Source organism: Pseudopodoces humilis, chromosome 1 (genome assembly GCF_049639895.1).
Source record: "Pseudopodoces humilis isolate 2021_Gansu_Grassland_sample_001 chromosome 1, ASM4963989v1, whole genome shotgun sequence".
NCBI classification, from domain to species: domain Eukaryota; kingdom Metazoa; phylum Chordata; class Aves; order Passeriformes; family Paridae; genus Pseudopodoces; species Pseudopodoces humilis.
In genome coordinates, this window is record NC_142200.1 from 146,948,673 (window position 1) to 146,966,729 (window position 18,057).

Here is an 18,057-nt window from a genome sequence, read left to right on the forward strand (position 1 = left end):
TGTAAGATGATTTCCAAGCTATCCTTATCTACTGCTTTCTGCAGAGGGCAAGAACATGGGTTTGGAGCAAGAGAGACCCAAACAGATTTCTGCTTAGGACACCAACAGAGGGAGATTTGCCAAGACACCTCAGCTGAAAAGCTGGAGACAGGTCCCATAGCCTAGGGGAATAACCTCAACCTGCCCACAGAAACCCAGAACAAGAAATAACAAGGACCACGGTAAAGAAATAAATGTCTATGTGTTATATTCCATGTCCTAGGACTGATACAAAATGCCTGGTTATTACTATTACCTACCCAAACCTACCAGCATGGGAGATTTCTCACTAAAAGCAGGTCTCACATCTGCAGTGTCTCTGTGTGCTCCCTCTGTGGTCAATGGCTACTACAGTCACAGCCCTGCAGGCCACTGCTCACCTTATCCAAAAGCAAATGTCGCTACATCATCACATTAATGGGGCTTGAAACTGTCCATTAATTTCCATTGACTCTAAAAAGAGACAAACTGGCACAGACAGACTCCTACGCTGTAAATACCCAAAGTTAGGTGACATGAATCCAGCTTTGAGGTACTGCAGCCTTTGTTTTTACAGAAATAAAGGGCTTTTTAAATCTCTGCTGTGAGCTCCCCAAATGCAAACTTAGCAGCATCCACCTTCCATACTCTCCAGATCACTTATTTTCCTGTAGGTTGTCTGTGTTGTTACCACCACATTATAGGGGCAATCAATCCCACCACAGCTAGATGGCCTGTGCCTTTTCTAATTCAGACTCTTCTACAATTAAAAGGATTCTAAACATTAGGTTTTAAAGCAGTAACACACGGTAACTTTTAAACATAACTCAGAGAAAGATGACTAAAGAAAATATTCCATTTTTTGTTAATCGCAGAATTTTAGCAGCCACAAATTGTATCACATTGCCCTTGGAAAGGCTTTTCTGCTGTCCCTGCAGCTTGTCTGCAGACTTTCCCTCTGCTTTTCTTTGGAGAAGCGTGGTCTCTGCTTGCTTTGCATCTCTCCACCCATCTGCTCTGGCTTGCACATTAAGTTTCCCCTCAAAGCATGGGCTGTGTTTTGCTCCATGTCCCCTCTGCCACGGGGTTTTCATAGAACCCAGCACATGTAGAAAGAAGATGCACTACAGGCACCTTCCAGCATAGATATCAACCCATGATCAAACACAACTCCATTTCCCTCCAAGATCTTGCCTTGCTTTTTTTCTTGAGGTTTCTTTTTTAACATAAAAGTCACTATTAGTCACCAAGAACTTATGGGTGCTTTACCAGAAATCCTGAATAAAGCTCATTAACCTTTCTCTTATTTCTTTAAGCAGATATCTATCAGGAACAGCCCAAAACCATGTTTTTAATGGTTACTAATAACATAGGATATGTTAGCTTGATAAAAATAGACTTGTTTAGAATAGATTGTTCTTCATTCAGCTCTCTTCAGAAAGAGATGGCTGCGTGCACTTGCTTGACAAAGGCAAAGCAATGCTGGCAGTGTATCAAAATGGGACTTTCCCAAGCCACAGCCTGTGGACCTGATTTCTCTGAGCCTGAGAGAATTGCAGCCTGTCAGTGGCTGATCTGTTCCCAAGGGAAAGTCTCTTAGGAGCATCTCTATAAAGGATTTCACTTTCTCAAAACAGTTCTGTACAGCTGTGGATAGTGTGTTTTTCTCTTGTCCCACCAATGGGACAAGAGGTGGTGTTCCCTTTACCAATCATGTTAAACCTGTAGTGTAATACCCTATAAAAGGCTGAAAAGTTCAGGGAATAAAAGCCTTTCCTAGCAACTCATTCTAGTATGCTACATAAAACCCACAGTTCTACATCGTGTCCAACAGTGACAACAGCCAAAACTTTAAAAAGCAGGAAATTCACCCCTCAGGTGGCACTTCAGGTTCACACTGACTTACCAAATTGCCTATGTACAGCATATGCTCAAACTCCTTCGTCATCTTGTAATGCTCCAAGGCCATGAAGAGCGTGTTCAGCACAATGCAGAGGGTGATGGTGAGGTCAGTAAATGGGTCCATTACCACAAATTTGACAAATTTCTTGATTAAAAGCCAAAGTGGGCAGCAATCCCAAATGAGGAATTTAACAGCAAAGTGGTTCCAGCAGGGAGGACATTTCTGGTGTGATTCCTCAAGCTCTAAGTCACAAGCAGCAAAGTCACAGTCAATTCACACTGAGTTATATGACAAGAGAACACTTAAAATTACTCATAACACAGAGGAAGGCCCACAAATTACCCCAAACTTTTTTCAAAGATAGAAATATTCCTGTCCTAACAGGTTGGCAAATTACACACTTTGGGGTTTTAGCCAGTTGACCTGCACTTAGCAGACGGTGACCTGCTCTGAAAGTAAAAACCTTTTAAAAGTGTCATAGACAAAAAGTGAGAATCACACTAAATATGTGAAGTCTAGTATTATATATAGGCTTGGATTCCTACTCTATTTTATGTTTTGCCAAGTTCAAATGGATAAGAATGCACTATCTTCATTGAATTTAGATTGGAATTATATTTTTCATTTCCCGGTCGCATTTTCAAAGTATCTTAAGTAATAACTTTTAAAGCAGATAAGAGGTGAAAGAGCTTAAATCCAATATTAAAAGCCGACTTAAGTACTTGAGAACCAGAGTATCACTGGTTGTCAACAGAGTTTCTGTCCTTGATGTGCAATCCAAAATATCAGATTTTTCTGAAAGGCCCACAGACAAAATCAGGGAGCACATAAGCCAGTTTCAAAATGCTGCTAAAACTCCAATGTGCTTTTTAAAGGTGCTCTTAAAATATTGCCTGTAATACCACTTTTACATGCTCATTTTACCTATGCACAAAAGAACTGAAATAGCTTCATAAGTATAATTTGTGTTAAATGGTGAAAAAAAGAAAAGCCAAAAAAGACAGTTAATGGCTAAATGACAATGATCAGCAGAATTGCTTAATGCCTTCCTTTTTCTGATTCCTTTATGGGCATGGAATGCTGTATTATGGTTTTAGTCTATATAATTAGAAGCTGCACTGATAACAGGAAAACTTCAGCCAAGGCTGTTATTTAAATCAGTTCATAAACAGCCTCCTCTCCCCAGGCAGGAAGCATTTGGGACAAGGGGAAATGGCCCCAGGCTGTGCCAGGGCAGCTTCAGATTGGATATTTGGAAAAAAAATCTCTCCCTGAAAGAGTGATTTAGCACAGATGTAGTCACCATCCCTGGAAGTGTTCAAAAATCTGAGTGGACATGGCACTTTGCAATACGGCTTGGTGGGCACAGGGGTATTCAGTCAAAGGTTGGACTTGTTGATCTTGGAGAATTTTTCCTCAGATTCCTGGATTCTTTATCCACTGTTCTGCAAAGGAAGACAGAACTGTGGTATTAGGTGTCTTCCATCAAGCTTTCAAATTACCATATAGTGTCCTACCTGCACTGGATTTGCACACACATCTACACTGCTCTGAGATCTTCAGGAAATCAAATTGCTCTGAAGAAATTACTTTCCTGCCCCCAAAGAGAGGGTTTACAGGTAAATCCTAAAATTATTTGAGAACCATAGACTTCAAAGCAAAAGCCTTTTTTTTTTTTTTTGAAACTTGCCTCTGAAGCAATAGAGGGTTTAGGGCAGTCAATTCCTCATGGATCTAATTTTCCAGGTAAATCTAGAACACATAGATCTATATCCTTATTCTTCACAACATAATCCCCTTTAAGTCTAAGTTTCTGCTAAAAGGCTTTTTTTCACCTATTTCAGCCTCAGCCAAGTGTTATTTCTCTGTTCTTTTGCCAGCTTTTATGCTCCTGGACCTTTTGGGTCATCTGGTTCTGCTTGTTGATCCAGCTGAAAACCAATCATATAAAGTGCAGGAACACAGCAAGGGAAGGAGGTGGGTGTGACTATCCTCCTCTGGCAGTGATGTGGCACTAAAATGATTTAAATCAATTAAGAATCCACATCCCAGTAAATATGATCTTTGGAAAACACAAGATACCTAATTTTATTTATTTATTTTAATATCTGCAAAATTAAAAATAAAATTAGCCTCTGGTTTTTCCACTACTGTTAAAAAAATTATCTGAAAAATCCAACCAGCATTGTGTTGGAGATGTTTTTCCTCTTATTTTTAAATTTAAAAAGAAATAAGTCCTTTCTTGTCTGCAAAGCTTTGTAATGTCTGGAAAAAACAGAGAGTTGTTGACTACCCAAGAGCGGAGAGCAGAAACCAAATAAGTAAAGGTGAAAGGATTTCTGGTCTCACTGCTTCAGAGTTTGGCACAAATCTTACAGCATGAATATGATTAAATCCTGTGGTATATTTTATTCTGATCTGACATTTCTTGTTAACAAGTATTCAATTTCGGTGACTAATCAAAGCTGAGGAATTAGGAAGCCTTTGATAAAGATTTCTTCTATACAATGAATCATAGAATCATTTAGGTTGGAAAAGACCTCTAAGATCACTGATTCCAGCTATTATCCCTTGTCTGCCGAGTCCACCTCTAAACCACATTCCTGAGTGCCATGTCCTCCGAGTTATCCTAGCCTGGATGGTCTCTATTTCTGTGGTATAAAGGAATAGAAAAATGCCATTAAATAAACAAGAAGTCCAGGCCTTCTAGGCATTCTTAACACATTACAAGAAAGCAAATCAGTCACAAAGCTAATTGCTAAAAACCCCACAGAAAACAAATAAAACCTTTGCAGAGTACATTAAACACTGGAATACACCAAAGCGATTATTTCCCTATTAAGGACCCAGCTCTTTATTTATTCAAACACAAATATATCTTCTGGCCACAATACTGCTGAATACAACCATGGGAAGGACAAAAAATGAGGAAGAGGAAGGCTTTGTGGTTTCACACTGAGTGAAGTCCAGTTCCTGACTGTAAGATATCTCTTAGGTGAGTCCCTATCCAACAGTCACACACAGAATTTGGCTGCAGGAGAATCCACATTTTCCCTTGCTACTGTGTTCTTGACTGACATTTTTCTGTGTTCTCAGGTGCAACCTCCTCTCTCATCTCTGTTTGCAGTGTAGGAGACATGAGAAAGTGTAGGAAGTCCTTTCAGGCTGCAAGTCAGGAGATTGGGAATGTGGGGGTCTTGCTCTGAAGTTGTCTTGCTGTCGATAGATTTGCAAGGGGGACAGGCAAAGTCACTGCCTATGGAAACTCAGAGGAGGAGACTCCTCCTGCACCTCATGAGAAGAGCAGTGGAAAAACTTGCTGAGAAATATTTGCATGGTTAAAGAGAAATGGTTTGAGAAATATTTACATGGTCCTTTGAGCGTCCTTGAATTTCACAGTGGGATACAAACGCACCACACTGCGGTGTCCCTGTTGTGAGGGACTTTGAGACTTAGAGAATTTCCTCCCCCACAATTTGGATGTTCTGCACATAGCTGGTGGCTGCACGTGCCAGGCTTTCCATCAGCCCCAGAGAGATGAGATATCAGCATATGTACAGCCAGACACCCAAAAGCAGGCTGGTGCTCCGCTACCCTGCGCTCTAGTGAGCTCCATGTAAATCTATCGCCACAACAGCACAAAATCTTAAATCTTACAGCTCCAATTCTGATTATATGGCATTTTCTCTGGATTTTTACAAGTCCATGGGTAAGATAAGGATTGTGTTGCCTCTGTTATAAGGGTCACAATCTTTCAAAACAGTGTCAGGGCATTTTGTGTCACTTTTTTCTTGCATTTTTCATGGATGTGGCTTTGAGTTGGGGAGCTGAGGATGTCTCTTACCTTCCAGGGCACTGGTGATGATGCTGACAGCACTCACTGCCCTCTGCCTCTGAAAGGGCTCGTCTGAGTGGTCCACTGAGGGCCGGTGGGGCATTAAAAGCTGTTTCTTGCTTGCCTCGTCCGAGGGGGAGGTCTGTTTAAAGGAACACACTGCATCAGCACAGTAAAACCAAGGCAGATACTGGGTAGAAATTTCAGAACTGCCTAAGTATTAATTTTGTCATCTGCAGAGTATAAAGCTCACTGACTGAGTTAAAGACATGCTGGTGGGGCACAGCTTTTGAGTATGGCACTTTGAACAATTTTGGAAAATCTGTTCTACCCTTTACCTTCATGTCAACTGTGGGTGAAAATAAAGGAACTCTTATGATGCCAGAGCAATAGCAGTGCTGCTTTCCCATGCTCTTCACTTGTGAAAGAAGGCTTGCTTAATTATATTAATTAATCCATTATTTCTGAAATGTGTTAACTATTTAATTATACAGCTAGAAAAGGAAAAGGGCGTGGGTAACAGCTCCTTTACAGACCTCTGATATCATACCAAGCAAACTGACTCCCCAACACATGTTTTCCCTTGTTCTGAAACACTGCCAAATCTCAGGAACATATTGTCATTGTGCTGATCTTTGGTGTTATGGATTCTGAAGCTCCATAATTAGGGGAGAGACTTAGCTTCTTTTTCTCAGGAAAAAATAAATAACCTAACCCTTGTTCTCATGTTTCTCAAGGAAAAGCGTAAAAAAATTTCCAAAGAAATCAAATACCAGAAAAACAGAACTTCCAAACTGTCTTTGTTTCATTTTAAATTAGATTTATGCTTTTTGTAGGCTTGGGTTTCTGAAGTCAGACAGAAATACAGTATAGCTGAAGGCACACACTGCATTAAACACTTTATATTGTCAGCTCAGAGGAGTAAGATGTTAAGGCTTTTATTATTACAAGCTCCCACTTCATATAAAGAACAAACCCCACTTGGTTTACTCCTCCAGATCCCACACATGTGGAAAGAAAAGTGGTTGAGGTGCAAGATTCTGGGAAAGCCAGGGTCAACATCATTCATGGACCTCCTGGTTGAGACCCTCAGTTTTCCCAAATAAATGTTTAACAGCCCCTGCCCTGGGCCTCAAGCATCCAGGCTGTGAGGTCTGAGACCCTGTGTAAAAAGAAAGGTGTAGAAAGATGGATCCTGATGGCTCATGTCTTATAGCTCAAGGAAATGGGAAATGAGAAGAAATCCCTGCAAAGATGAGAAGCTCTGGTTTATTCTGATAGCAGAGTAGCTGCTTTAGTTTCTCCACAGACAAATGAGCTACAGGAATTAGATTCAGTCTTCTGGATCTTCTCATCACTTGGGTCTGAAATGGTCCTGACCACCCTGATCAGCACCTGGGATGCCAACTGAGATGTGCCAAAAGCAGCAGCTCCACAGCTCTGCTCTCTGTGCCCAGGGACCCAGGACCCCTCCCCTTCACTATTTCTCTATTAAAAATGCTCTTCAAGAAAGGCAATTCCATGAGAAAAGCAAGAAAAAAAGGGCGCTGAAGCCCTCTGAACTGTCTTTCTGGACTGTGACGTCTTCAGGGCAGGGGATATCCCCAGCAATGGGCAAAGATATTTCGGCACTGGTTGGCAATGAAAATTTTAACCAGGATGCTGGTCCCAGGTCACTTCAAGTACTGCAGTTAAAAATACCAATCACTGCAAGACCAGAGAAGAGTAAGAACTTTGAAAGCAAGCACTTCAAACATTAGCTGGGCCAGAAAACCAGTAATGGTCCAAAATGGCCCTTGTTTTCCCCTCTAAAATGTGCTTTTAAAAAATATCTTAACTGAATCAGCTTACTGACCATTGAATTACTGGCAAAGTCATCTCAAAAGGAAAGTTCTAATCAGAAACTCTTCAAAGGGAGTTGTACTTGTGCACAACAAGAAAACATTCTCTCCTTGGCTTAGGAGACAGGGAATACCAGGAATGATGTTTTGGATGCATTAGTTTGCTTGATTTCCTTCACCTCAAAAACATCCAATAAAAACCAATGAAACAACAAATGTTTTATTAATGAAGAAAGCATCTACAAAATTGCATAATCACTCACAGCAGTTTGGAATATATAACAAATACATGGTACCAAAAAGAAATAGCTAGACAGGGTGAAGAGAAACAGGAGAGAGACAAATTTTTAAGTAGGATAAATTAAAAAAAAAAAAAAAAGAAAAGAAAAAAAGGAAAAGCAAAGAAAAAGAGGAAAAAAAACCCCAAACCACAAGTTTGCCTCTGTAAAATGAACCATAAGAAAAACTCAAGTTTCAAATCTCTATATATTATTTCACTCTTTTTAAGCTCTAATATCTTCCCAGCCTATCTGACCTAAGGCATAGCATGTAGCAGTAATATGTCATCAGACAACCTCATTCCCAAGAGTCCTTTATCCAAAATCCACCTTTTCCTCCCAAGTGCAAAGAGGTAGAAAGCCAAAAGAAAAATTTTCAGAGGCTCATACTTCATGTTTTTCTTTTAAATTCATTTAACTAAACCAACCCCTTGTTTCCTGCCAGTCCCTGGCACCTGGCACACAGCAGAGGTTCATTCCTAGAGCCAGGACACAGTGAGTGGCAGGCAATGCCACTGGGCAAAGATTTGCCAGCAGAGCAGTAAATCCATCACGTAGCCACTTTGACACTTACTAGGAAGAATTTTTCCGGGAAAGAAAGTTTCCATCCAGGTGAATCACTTAAAATTATTAAAGCTGCTTAAGGAAATTCATGAGCTTTTGTCCTTTGTAAAGAATAGATATGTGTGGGTGGGTTTGGGTTTATATTAGTATTTGTTTTAGAATAGAGAGAGTTGATATTCACACAAGGAACTGGCAGCTTTTGCACTGTGAGACAGAAACAATTCTGGGAACTGGACAAGCAGGCAGCATAAAGGCTATTATCACCTCTGAGAGAGCACACACAGGCACAGTGGCTCATTGTGCTTATATTTCTATAGAAATTAAGCATAAAATAACAGCAGTCCCCACAGTTATGCAAGGAGTCTCCCTAGGATCCAGATGAGAAATCACAATGGAGTTAAGCATAGGCACCTCCAGCAGGACAAGATTATTTGTGTTGCCCCTGATTGACTGGAAATGTTCCTCCTTTGGATTATCTGAATTCTATAGAGACAAATATACTGTTCAGTAATTTACATGTAAATGAGGATGCATAACACAGATATTTTCTTCTCATTGCCTACAGTTTTGAACTATGTCAAAACAATTATGTGAAGATGGGCTTAAACACAGCAGCATTTTTAAAGACCATTTTTGGGAACCAGGACAGGTTTAATTTTCCTTGTACACTTCAAAATTTTTCAAGCAGGAGAAGAGGTGGGCAGGCCACACCATGAGCAATGGACCCAGTAAGGCACCAACATGAATATTTAATGAAATTGGAGGTGGCCATAATAGAGCACAGCATTAAAAAGGAACCAACTAATTTTCAGGATGCTTGACTATTTAAAGAGATGCACCTTAAACTAAAGCAGTTTGAAATATTTGTTCCAAATCTGAGTGATTTACTCTTAGGATGTACAAAAGCGAAGTTTGAAATGAGCAGAAACCAGAGCTATGGTGACAACTCTGTGTGACAGCATCAGAGGGTTGGGTAGCTTTTATCCACGTAACTTATTGGCAGATTTTTGGATGACTTATTCTGCTGACCTTTATTTCTGAACATGGAAACTGCTAGCACTTTCCCTTTTCACCAGTCCTGTGGCAAAGCAAGTAGTGAAAGGGAAAAATTTTACCTCAGGGTGGTTTTAGGATCAAAACAATGTGGTCAGCAAAAGCATTTTTTATGCTTAGCTGAAACAAAAAAGCAAGGCCTTTTTTTTCATTTTTCTTTTTAAAATAATATCATAAAAATTGATATAATTGAAAGATAAATTGCTAAATCTTTATTTCAGTCCCTTGATAAACAGCTTGGTCACTCTCAAGGGCTCACTCTCCAGATGTTTTCCCTCCTGCCAATCTAGCAATGCTCAGCATTTCAAGTTGCATAGAAGAGAAAGCATAAGTGTGACCAAGAGGAAATTCAGGAAAGGTTATGTGTGCAACAGGGCGTCCCCAGGTTACTCCAGCCTCGTTGCCCATCCCAAAACCATGTCAAAGGCTGCCCTGCCCTGCTCCTGCACTGATGGAAAGCTCTGGTGAGGAGATGCCCCAGGGAGAGCAAAGCAGTGGGAATCACCAGCTAACAGCCCACTTGGAAACCACCACTCTTTCAGTCCTGCATCCATTTCACTTCCAACTTCTGGAACAATTGTAAAGTCAGGTTAAATTAAAAATCTTGTGATTTCCCTGCACTGTTACAGGAAAGGCTCCAGCTGGATTTAGGATGCAAGACGGGATGGCGTTTTGTGTGTTCCTTAACCCTCTAGAAGTTCTTGACAGCCACAGGCGAGATCTCCCTCAGCCTCATCAGAATCCATGGATAAACTGAGCTCCAGGTAAGAGCTCATTACCTAAATCAAATTCTGCACAAGCATATCAATACCCTGTGAAGGGAGGTGTTATTCTAACCTCTTAACTAAGAAACACCAAGACACAACAGAGCAATGCAAAGCTACAAATAAATACTGCAGGAAGGTGAAGAGCCTTTAGGCTGTAGTGTGCCCTGAAGTTACTTACATAATATATAGACTTTAAATAAGACAAAAGCCAAAATATCACCCAGCAACCAGCAAGAGTGTAAAAATTTCAAAGCTCTCAGTTTCAGGTCAAGACAAAAACAATTAGGACTTCTAATATAGTCACCAGGTCCTGCTTATGTCTTATTTACACTGGGGTAAGTCTAGTGAAATCAGCAGCTGCACCACTTGAAGAAAGCTGGTGGGAGAACAGGACAGCCCTGACTGAGTCTTCTGCATCCCCAGAAGATGTCCAGGAATTGCCATAGGTTTCCTAGGACAAGCTTCCAGCACCCCTCAGATTTGACCACCTACTGCTCTCACATTCCGGGTGGTGACTACTGGACCCAGACTTGATTTTGTGAAGAGTATTTGGAGACCACACTTTCCTACTGCACGACTTTGCTCCTCCTATCCCCTCTGCAGGCTCTCTGGCTGGAGCCCTCACTGCAGTGAGCCCTCTGTGCAGCTCCCCACAATGCTGCCACCGCTCCTTGTGGGAACTCTTGTGGCACGGGGACACAAAGTGTGCAGAGGCACATGGGCTCCCTGTAGAGGGTGGGATGCCCTTGCTCAGGCTGTGGCTGAAGCCCCTGGGCGTTTGAAGGCTAATTTGATGCAGATGAATTCACTGGCAGGTGCTGCTCAGCATGGACCATGCTGGCCATGGTCAGCAAAGCTGATGGCCATCAAGATTGCCCCAGCTGATGACACTGATGGGCTCTAGCACCATCCATTGAGGTAACCTAAAATCCTCCCTTTTTCCTCAGCTGTATTTAGGAATTAGGGAGAGAAGATGCGCAGGGCAAACACACTTGATTTTTCTTGGAAACCCATTCATCCATTCGTGCCAAGCAGCCAAGGCCATCTGAAGAGCATTTGAAATTGGCTTTTTTATCTTACATGTTTTTCTGCAGCAAAGTGCCAGGATGTCACTCCCCTGAGTCACCAGCCTGAAGAGTGGGATAACCTGCTGCAGCCTCTTCTCTCTTGGGAGAGGGCAGCTGAACTGCACAGATGTTTTCATGTCAGCTCAGCTGACACCTGCAGCCATTCCCATGGGCAAATGTCCCTTGGCTGGGACAGGGGGTAGCAGTTGTAATGGCACAAAGGCATGGAAGATTTCATTGTGGTCCCAACCTAACCACTTTGCCTGGGGTAAACTGTTCAGGGATATTGTTAAAGCTGGTGAGGCTAAAATGCCCAAAAGTTGATAGTGGCTCTTTCCTGGAGAAACCTGAGTAGGACCCACTTTGGAATAATTTGCAACTATGGGATAAGTCACTGTTTGTGACTGAAGGGCTAAAGGTTGAAAATGCAAAACCAGAGATGGTCAGATCTTGTTTGAGGTTTGCTCTGTCTTTTAAATCAGGAGTGCTCCTTCAAACTTTCCCCCAGTCAGAATTCAGTGATCTTCCCCCTTGGTGGCAGTCTGATGGGACTGTGTTATGTTCATCTGATACTACTCAGCATCATGGAGTGACCTAAAAAGGTGCATCTTCAAAAATCTAATGATGTAAATTGTGTTTTTTTACAGCTCCATCTACCCAGGTGTTCCATTTGCATGAGCAAAGCCAGTTACATCTCAGGAAGCTGCAAGTCAGGGCTTCAGCCATGTTAGAGTGATGCATTTTCATGGACTGGTCCTTCATTTCTTGCTCATGAAAGATAAAACAGTTAGCCCAAATGGGTCCTTTTCCACCATGGGCTCACACTTGTTCAAAATAAATAACAGCAGCAGGGTCAGTGAGGTTAATGAGGTAACTGCAACATCTTTCTTCTTCCTTCTCCAATCATTTCAAGAGATTGTAAAAAGAAACCAGAGCTGCTAACAAAGAAAATATTCACCTACAAATTCTAACATGAAAAAGGTGAAAATCATCAAATGCAAAGCCAAGAAACATGCTGATTTATCTCCAAGCATGCTGAGGGGTCAGATTTGCTATTTCCTTCTGCCTGAGCCACAGCTGAGGCTGCACGTTTGTGCCCGGTGCTTACGACTCCTGTCGCGAATACATCTGTACAGCAATGGGCCCCTTGCCAATTAGCTTTTAACTCCAGCTCACATTTTCTGGATAGATTAGGTACCAAACCTGTTTTTCAGAAGACACAACATCCTTCACATTGCATCACTGGATGAGCATCTGTTACTATAGCGCCTGGGTGTTATTTCCTAGATGGCCAGGGAACAGCCAAGTGAGCTCACCCACCCCGGCCATTCAATTTTCAACATCCATTTTTTCAAAAGGCAGGAAGCTGACAAATGAAAATAAATGCCAGCAGAGCTCAGAGACTCCCTGTCACCTCAGGACCCAATCCTGTAAAATACTGATATTTTCTGTGAAAGGTTGAGTGCTCTTGTGCTTTGCTAAGCTTTTTCTGACAGCTGGGACAGCCTCAGCAGCCTGCAGAGCTGCTTTCCTCACAGAGAGAAAACAGACATCCTCTACTCACCTACTGAGGTCCTATGACTTTGTTTCAGAATTTTTTTTTTAAACAGATGCACAAATTTTCTTCCCCAGCTCCTTTAATGCACACTTCTTTTGGTTTGTTTTTGTTTTGTTTTGTTTTTCACAAAGCTAAATCCAATAAAACTTCCCTATCTACAAACAGAATTTCTGTTGCTCAGTTGTTTAAGGAATTGTCTCAGAGCTGGTCATCCTTTTCCACAGAGAGTGAAATTAAGATTACCAAAGTCCTAAATGAAGGAAAATGTGAACATCTGAAAAAGGAGCAAGTCTCAAAACTGCCAACAAAACAGATAATTCTCACACCAACCAGTTTCCCACATGTAGCACTGCCCCTTCTCTCATGGGTGGTGTGAGAGTCTATTTGCAGAACTACAGGGAATGCCCAGATAGGTGAGGAAAAAAATTCAGTCCAAACCCTGAAAGGAATGAAGCTGCTTGGCTCTAGAGAAAAAAACTCCTTCTCTATTTACTGATAATCTGACACCACGGCTGGGATCCATCTCACTCACCTTTCCATTTAGGAGATACCTTGGCTAATACATGTTATAATCACATTTGCTTTTTTTCCCCCTCCAGTGTAACCTGGTTTTGGCACCTTGTTACTCTGAGTGGGCTTTATCTCACGTAACCTAAGACCTGTGGTTAAAGTGAACAGAAGGAGGCACTTCTAAGGAGAGAGATTATTCTGATCCATTTTTGATCCCTAAAATGAAATAAATCCTGCCCACACTGATTGTAATGGTGACCTCCATAATTTTAAAGACTGTTGAGAGTGATGATATTCAATGCAGGTTATCTACACAGAAAAAGACAAATTCCCACTATCTCAAACTAGCAACCTGTGCAGATTGTTCTGCCTGTGTAGCAGCTATTTCCAAAAACATCATCTCATGGTGTTGCTCTGCAACAAAGATGCTGGCAATCTGCAAAAGGGTTGAAATCTGTTGATCTGCTTGTATTTCCTGGGTATTATTTGAACTGGATGCTAAACTCTTCTGGGAACTACCTTTGGACTGAAGGAACAGGCCTCCTCAAGTAGCCCAAGAGAAGACCAGAGGTCAGATGCAAACAGAGACCAAACAGCAAGAGAAAACACAGATTCAAGACGGAAAGACTCACTGAATAATTTAAAAACCATCATTTTCTATCCACCAGACAATGTCAGGTATTCAAAAGTCAAAAGAAATCAAGTTTAAAAACGTCCCTTCAAGAAAAGAAAGTCTGTGTCAAGCTCAAGATTTAGGTATTTGCTTTCTGACAGCTTTGAAGAGAAAGTCTCACCAGAAGGCATGAATGTGCCTCCCTGATGAGGCACTAGGCACACATTTCTCTGTGAATTAACTCATTGTCTTCCCATCCTGCCTGGAATGGTGAGTCTGGGTCCCTCACTGTAGACTCCATATGGTGTAAATAAATTACAGCAATCTCCAACAACATTTAGAAGGAAACGAGAGCGCGAATCACATACAAAAGTTATAAAGTACTCACCAGGTCGCCTGTCCCAGGCTTTTCCATAATAACTGGGGGGAGCAGTAACCCTGCAGGAGAAGTAGGGTCTGGGTTGAGTGCCCCGGTGCCTCCTCCTATCAGGGAAACCACACCATTGCAATCCACTGAGCTGTTCCTTTTGCCCGTCTGGGTGTAGTTGGGAGTAGTAGGGTGAGAACTATGGCTCACTTGACTTTGCACGCTTGGACGCCTCCCAGATCTTGGAATTAAGAGAGAGCCCCGGTGGCTTTCATTTTCCCCAGCGATGCTGATCTCATCATCGGCAAAATCTGTCTCGGAGCAAGTGTCTCTGCCACGGAGTCGGAAACTGAAAACGCTTCCGTGGCTGGTTCTGCGCTTCACCAAGTTTGCACTGGGACCATAACTAATGCCAAGGAGAGTCTGGAAACCCCCAGAAAGGAAAAAGGGGAAAGAGAAACAACATTTTGCAACATGTTTTCAGGAGCGAGGAAGTCCTGGGGGAGAGCAGTAAGTTCCATTTTAAACCAAGCGCTTCAGAGAAAGGGAGACTTAATTACAGGTATTCAGACTCCGCAAAGTTAAGAGGTTGGACAGTCATTCCTAGCCTCTGGGTGTTTGTCTAACACTTGACAATTAAAGATGTACTGAAATAGGAAGGGTCAAGGTGGCATTCAGCTCACTTGTGATACTTCCTTTGCTTCTACTCCCCCCCATGGGACAAGTGCCAGAGGACCTGGGAAGGCAGCACAAGGAGCGGAAGACAGGAGCAGGGAAGGGGATCCAGCTCCAATCTACTGCATTATCACACATCTTCATGACAGCTAGGGAAGGAACAGTGCAGTGGGAGAAGAATAGATAAAGAAATAGGGCAGGAAATGAACTGCAGGGAAAATGAGAAGAAGAGGGAAGAAGAAGAAGAAGCAGAATACGACGGAAGAAGGTGATAAAAGAAAAAGAAAAAAACCAAAAACAAACCAAGAGCAAGAAGAGGGATATGGTTTATTAGTTTGTAAAATGATTATCTCAGTGCACATGGCTGCTTAAGGGCTAGGTAACCTCAGTACACAGCAGTCTCCCTCACTCAAATATCAGCCTTGACGATCCACTCTGACGTCAGTTAGTGAGACTGCAACTCTGCCAGAGCATCAGCAAGATGTAGCCAAGGACTAAACACACCTAAAATCCGGCAGAGTAGAAAGGATCTTCAGAAAACGTGTAAGGAATTCAAGTCTATCCCTTTCTCTTCTCTCTAAAGAGGAAATGACTGGAGTAAGAGCATTTAGGCAGAACGTATTTTTGAATTTATGCCTGTACAGAATTTCCAGCTGTTTCAGAACTTTCCCATGAGCCAAGTATCCATGAAGAGAGGTCAGATTGCCACAGCACCCACAAACCAGACAAATCAAATGGAGCCTGATTTCATTCTGTGCTGTAGCTTACACCACCGAGTTATGCAATGATGCTATTTGGTGACACTGGTACATGGAGGAGTACAAAACTCAGGCTCTTTCTGACTAAAAACAACCCATTTGGATTGCTACCAAATTTCAGCTGGTCAAAAATCCATGCCTGGGTTTCCATGGCACAGTCATTGAGACTGATTTCTGATGGCAACACACTTCCAGCTGCTCAGATAGCATCTGAATGATGACTCAGCCTTATTCCCTCCAACCATGCCAGACACAGACTTGCAGAGAAGATTTACTATCAGCTTGGAAATGTGTCTCTCATGCTTCTCATGCATATGACATCCAGGGGCAAAAAGTGAAAACAAGGAATATTAATCTGAGAAATAAACTGGAAATGCACAGCTCCCATCCACAGTGCTTCTGGCACGTGGTGTCCTGAAACCCATCCACAATGAAGCTAAAGAGCAATTCTGGGTTTAGAAAAGGTGCAATTAGTTATGCGACCCTCTCGACCAATGAGACAACAACAGAAACTGTTGGATTAAAAAATGCATGTCATCTACAGAAATCCAGCTCTGGGTAAATTTTGTGAGCTGGGAAGTCACTAATTGGTCACATTTACTTACACCACTTACATGTTTTCTATGAGCTTTTTATGGCTGCCAAGCATCCCTAAATTCACTGACAATAAAATAGAAAAGGACTTAGCCCATTACATGGCTATTCAAAACAACAAAACAAACTGATTTAAACTTTGCCCTCAGTTAAACAAAGACAAATTCTCTGGAGCTATTTATGATCCCTTGATACACACAGCATGGGCAGATTCATATTCATGCATGTCAGGAACATTTACATAAAACCTTATTTAATAACACTGTCATTCTGTTTTTCTTCCCTGCAATAGAAAGTAGAAACAAGCGCCACAAAGTTTTGACTTGGAGGCAACTAGCAAAAGAATATAAAAGTGTTAATAATGTCTTTGTATAATATTTGAAAAGCTCTCAGAGACAAGTGTCCTCCTCTTCTCCTCCTCTTTTTTATTTTTAAGCTTTGTAGGTTTCCACTAAGATTTTTTTCTTATCTCTAGTAGGGATAGGATAGATATAATCATATGAATGGATGAAAATAAACCAGACCAAGGGTAATCTTGAAGCAAGGAAAAAATAAAAAGGAAAAAAAATTGAAAAAAATAGGTTTGTAAAAATGTTTAATGGGCATTTAAAATTCACTTAAAAAATAAAGTGGTAATATGTATCCTTCCACTGTTCTAGCACAGACTGTATGCTGTATCTGGTGTGTTAGTTATAATATTTAATAACTGTTTCTTCTGAAAGTTTTGGTTTTAATTGCCTTGTTCAGGCCTGTCCAGGAAAGTACAGTGTGAAACAAGTGATATTTCAGACCATGGCTTACCATCCTCCTCTGACCATCATCGTAGTCACACTTGGGATTCCTTTGGTCTTCCCCATACTCATCTGTCCCTAAAGATTTCTTTTTCTTTCTCTTATTTCTTCTTTCTTTCGCACTTTTAGGTGACATTTCCAATGAGCTGAGTGACATTGAATCAATTCCTTTAGTGGCAAGTGCCTAAATCAGAAGATTGTAGAAAGTATAAATATTATTATTTCAGGATTTCAGTGAAAACTATTTACTGCTCAGAAATTGCTTTTCATTTTAAATTTTAAAGTTGTATAGGAGAGATATTAAAAATTTCAGGAGATAAGTAATCACAAAACTTAGGAATGGCTGCATAAAAGGATGTTTTTAATGTGGACCATTTGATACATCATGAAGGAACAGCCTGTTGTGCGCATTTCTGGGATAACACTTCTGGTGCCAGGCAAAGAAAAATCTCAAGCTGGGGAACCTCAGATTAAAGTCTCCCTGGATTCCATCCCCTTGAAGGGCTGGACAGGAGGGCAGCCCATCTGGCTGCTGGGATTTTCCCTCCCCTGCCACAGAGGGATGCTAGGAACAGCAGGCAGCTCAGCTGGCACATTTCTGTAAAACCTTATCCCGAGCAGCAGCGCAGGCAGCTGCGATCAGAGATGCAAAGAAAGAACCACGGGCTTAACTGGAGATAAGGTGGCCTTTGCTGTGCTGTGCTTCCATGCTGTGCTGGCTATCTGCTGGGATCACTGCAGGAGCAGGCTGATAACACACCAGCTGCTGGGAGCCCTGCAGAAGCCCAGTTCCAAAGCCTGAGTGCTCAAAGCCACAGATCTGGGAGCAAATGAGCAGCCAGGAGGAATGATCTGTAGGAGCTGG

At 41.7% G+C, this 18,057-nt stretch overlaps 1 protein-coding gene across 1 annotated transcript in view; it reads right to left on the reverse strand.

The window, feature by feature from the left end:
- The window catches only part of LOC102107374 (sodium channel protein type 5 subunit alpha), a 215,099-nt gene that overhangs the window by 99,699 nt on the left and 97,343 nt on the right, over positions 1–18,057 (reverse strand). The window contains exons 11-14 of the mRNA XM_088057681.1: positions 17,203–17,376; positions 14,396–14,797; positions 5,766–5,898; positions 1,925–2,163 (exon numbers count right to left, since the gene is read on the reverse strand). Coding sequence (XP_087913807.1) covers positions 1,925–2,163; positions 5,766–5,898; positions 14,396–14,797; positions 17,203–17,376 — 948 coding nt within the window. The remainder of the gene's footprint in view (positions 1–1,924; positions 2,164–5,765; positions 5,899–14,395; positions 14,798–17,202; positions 17,377–18,057) is intronic.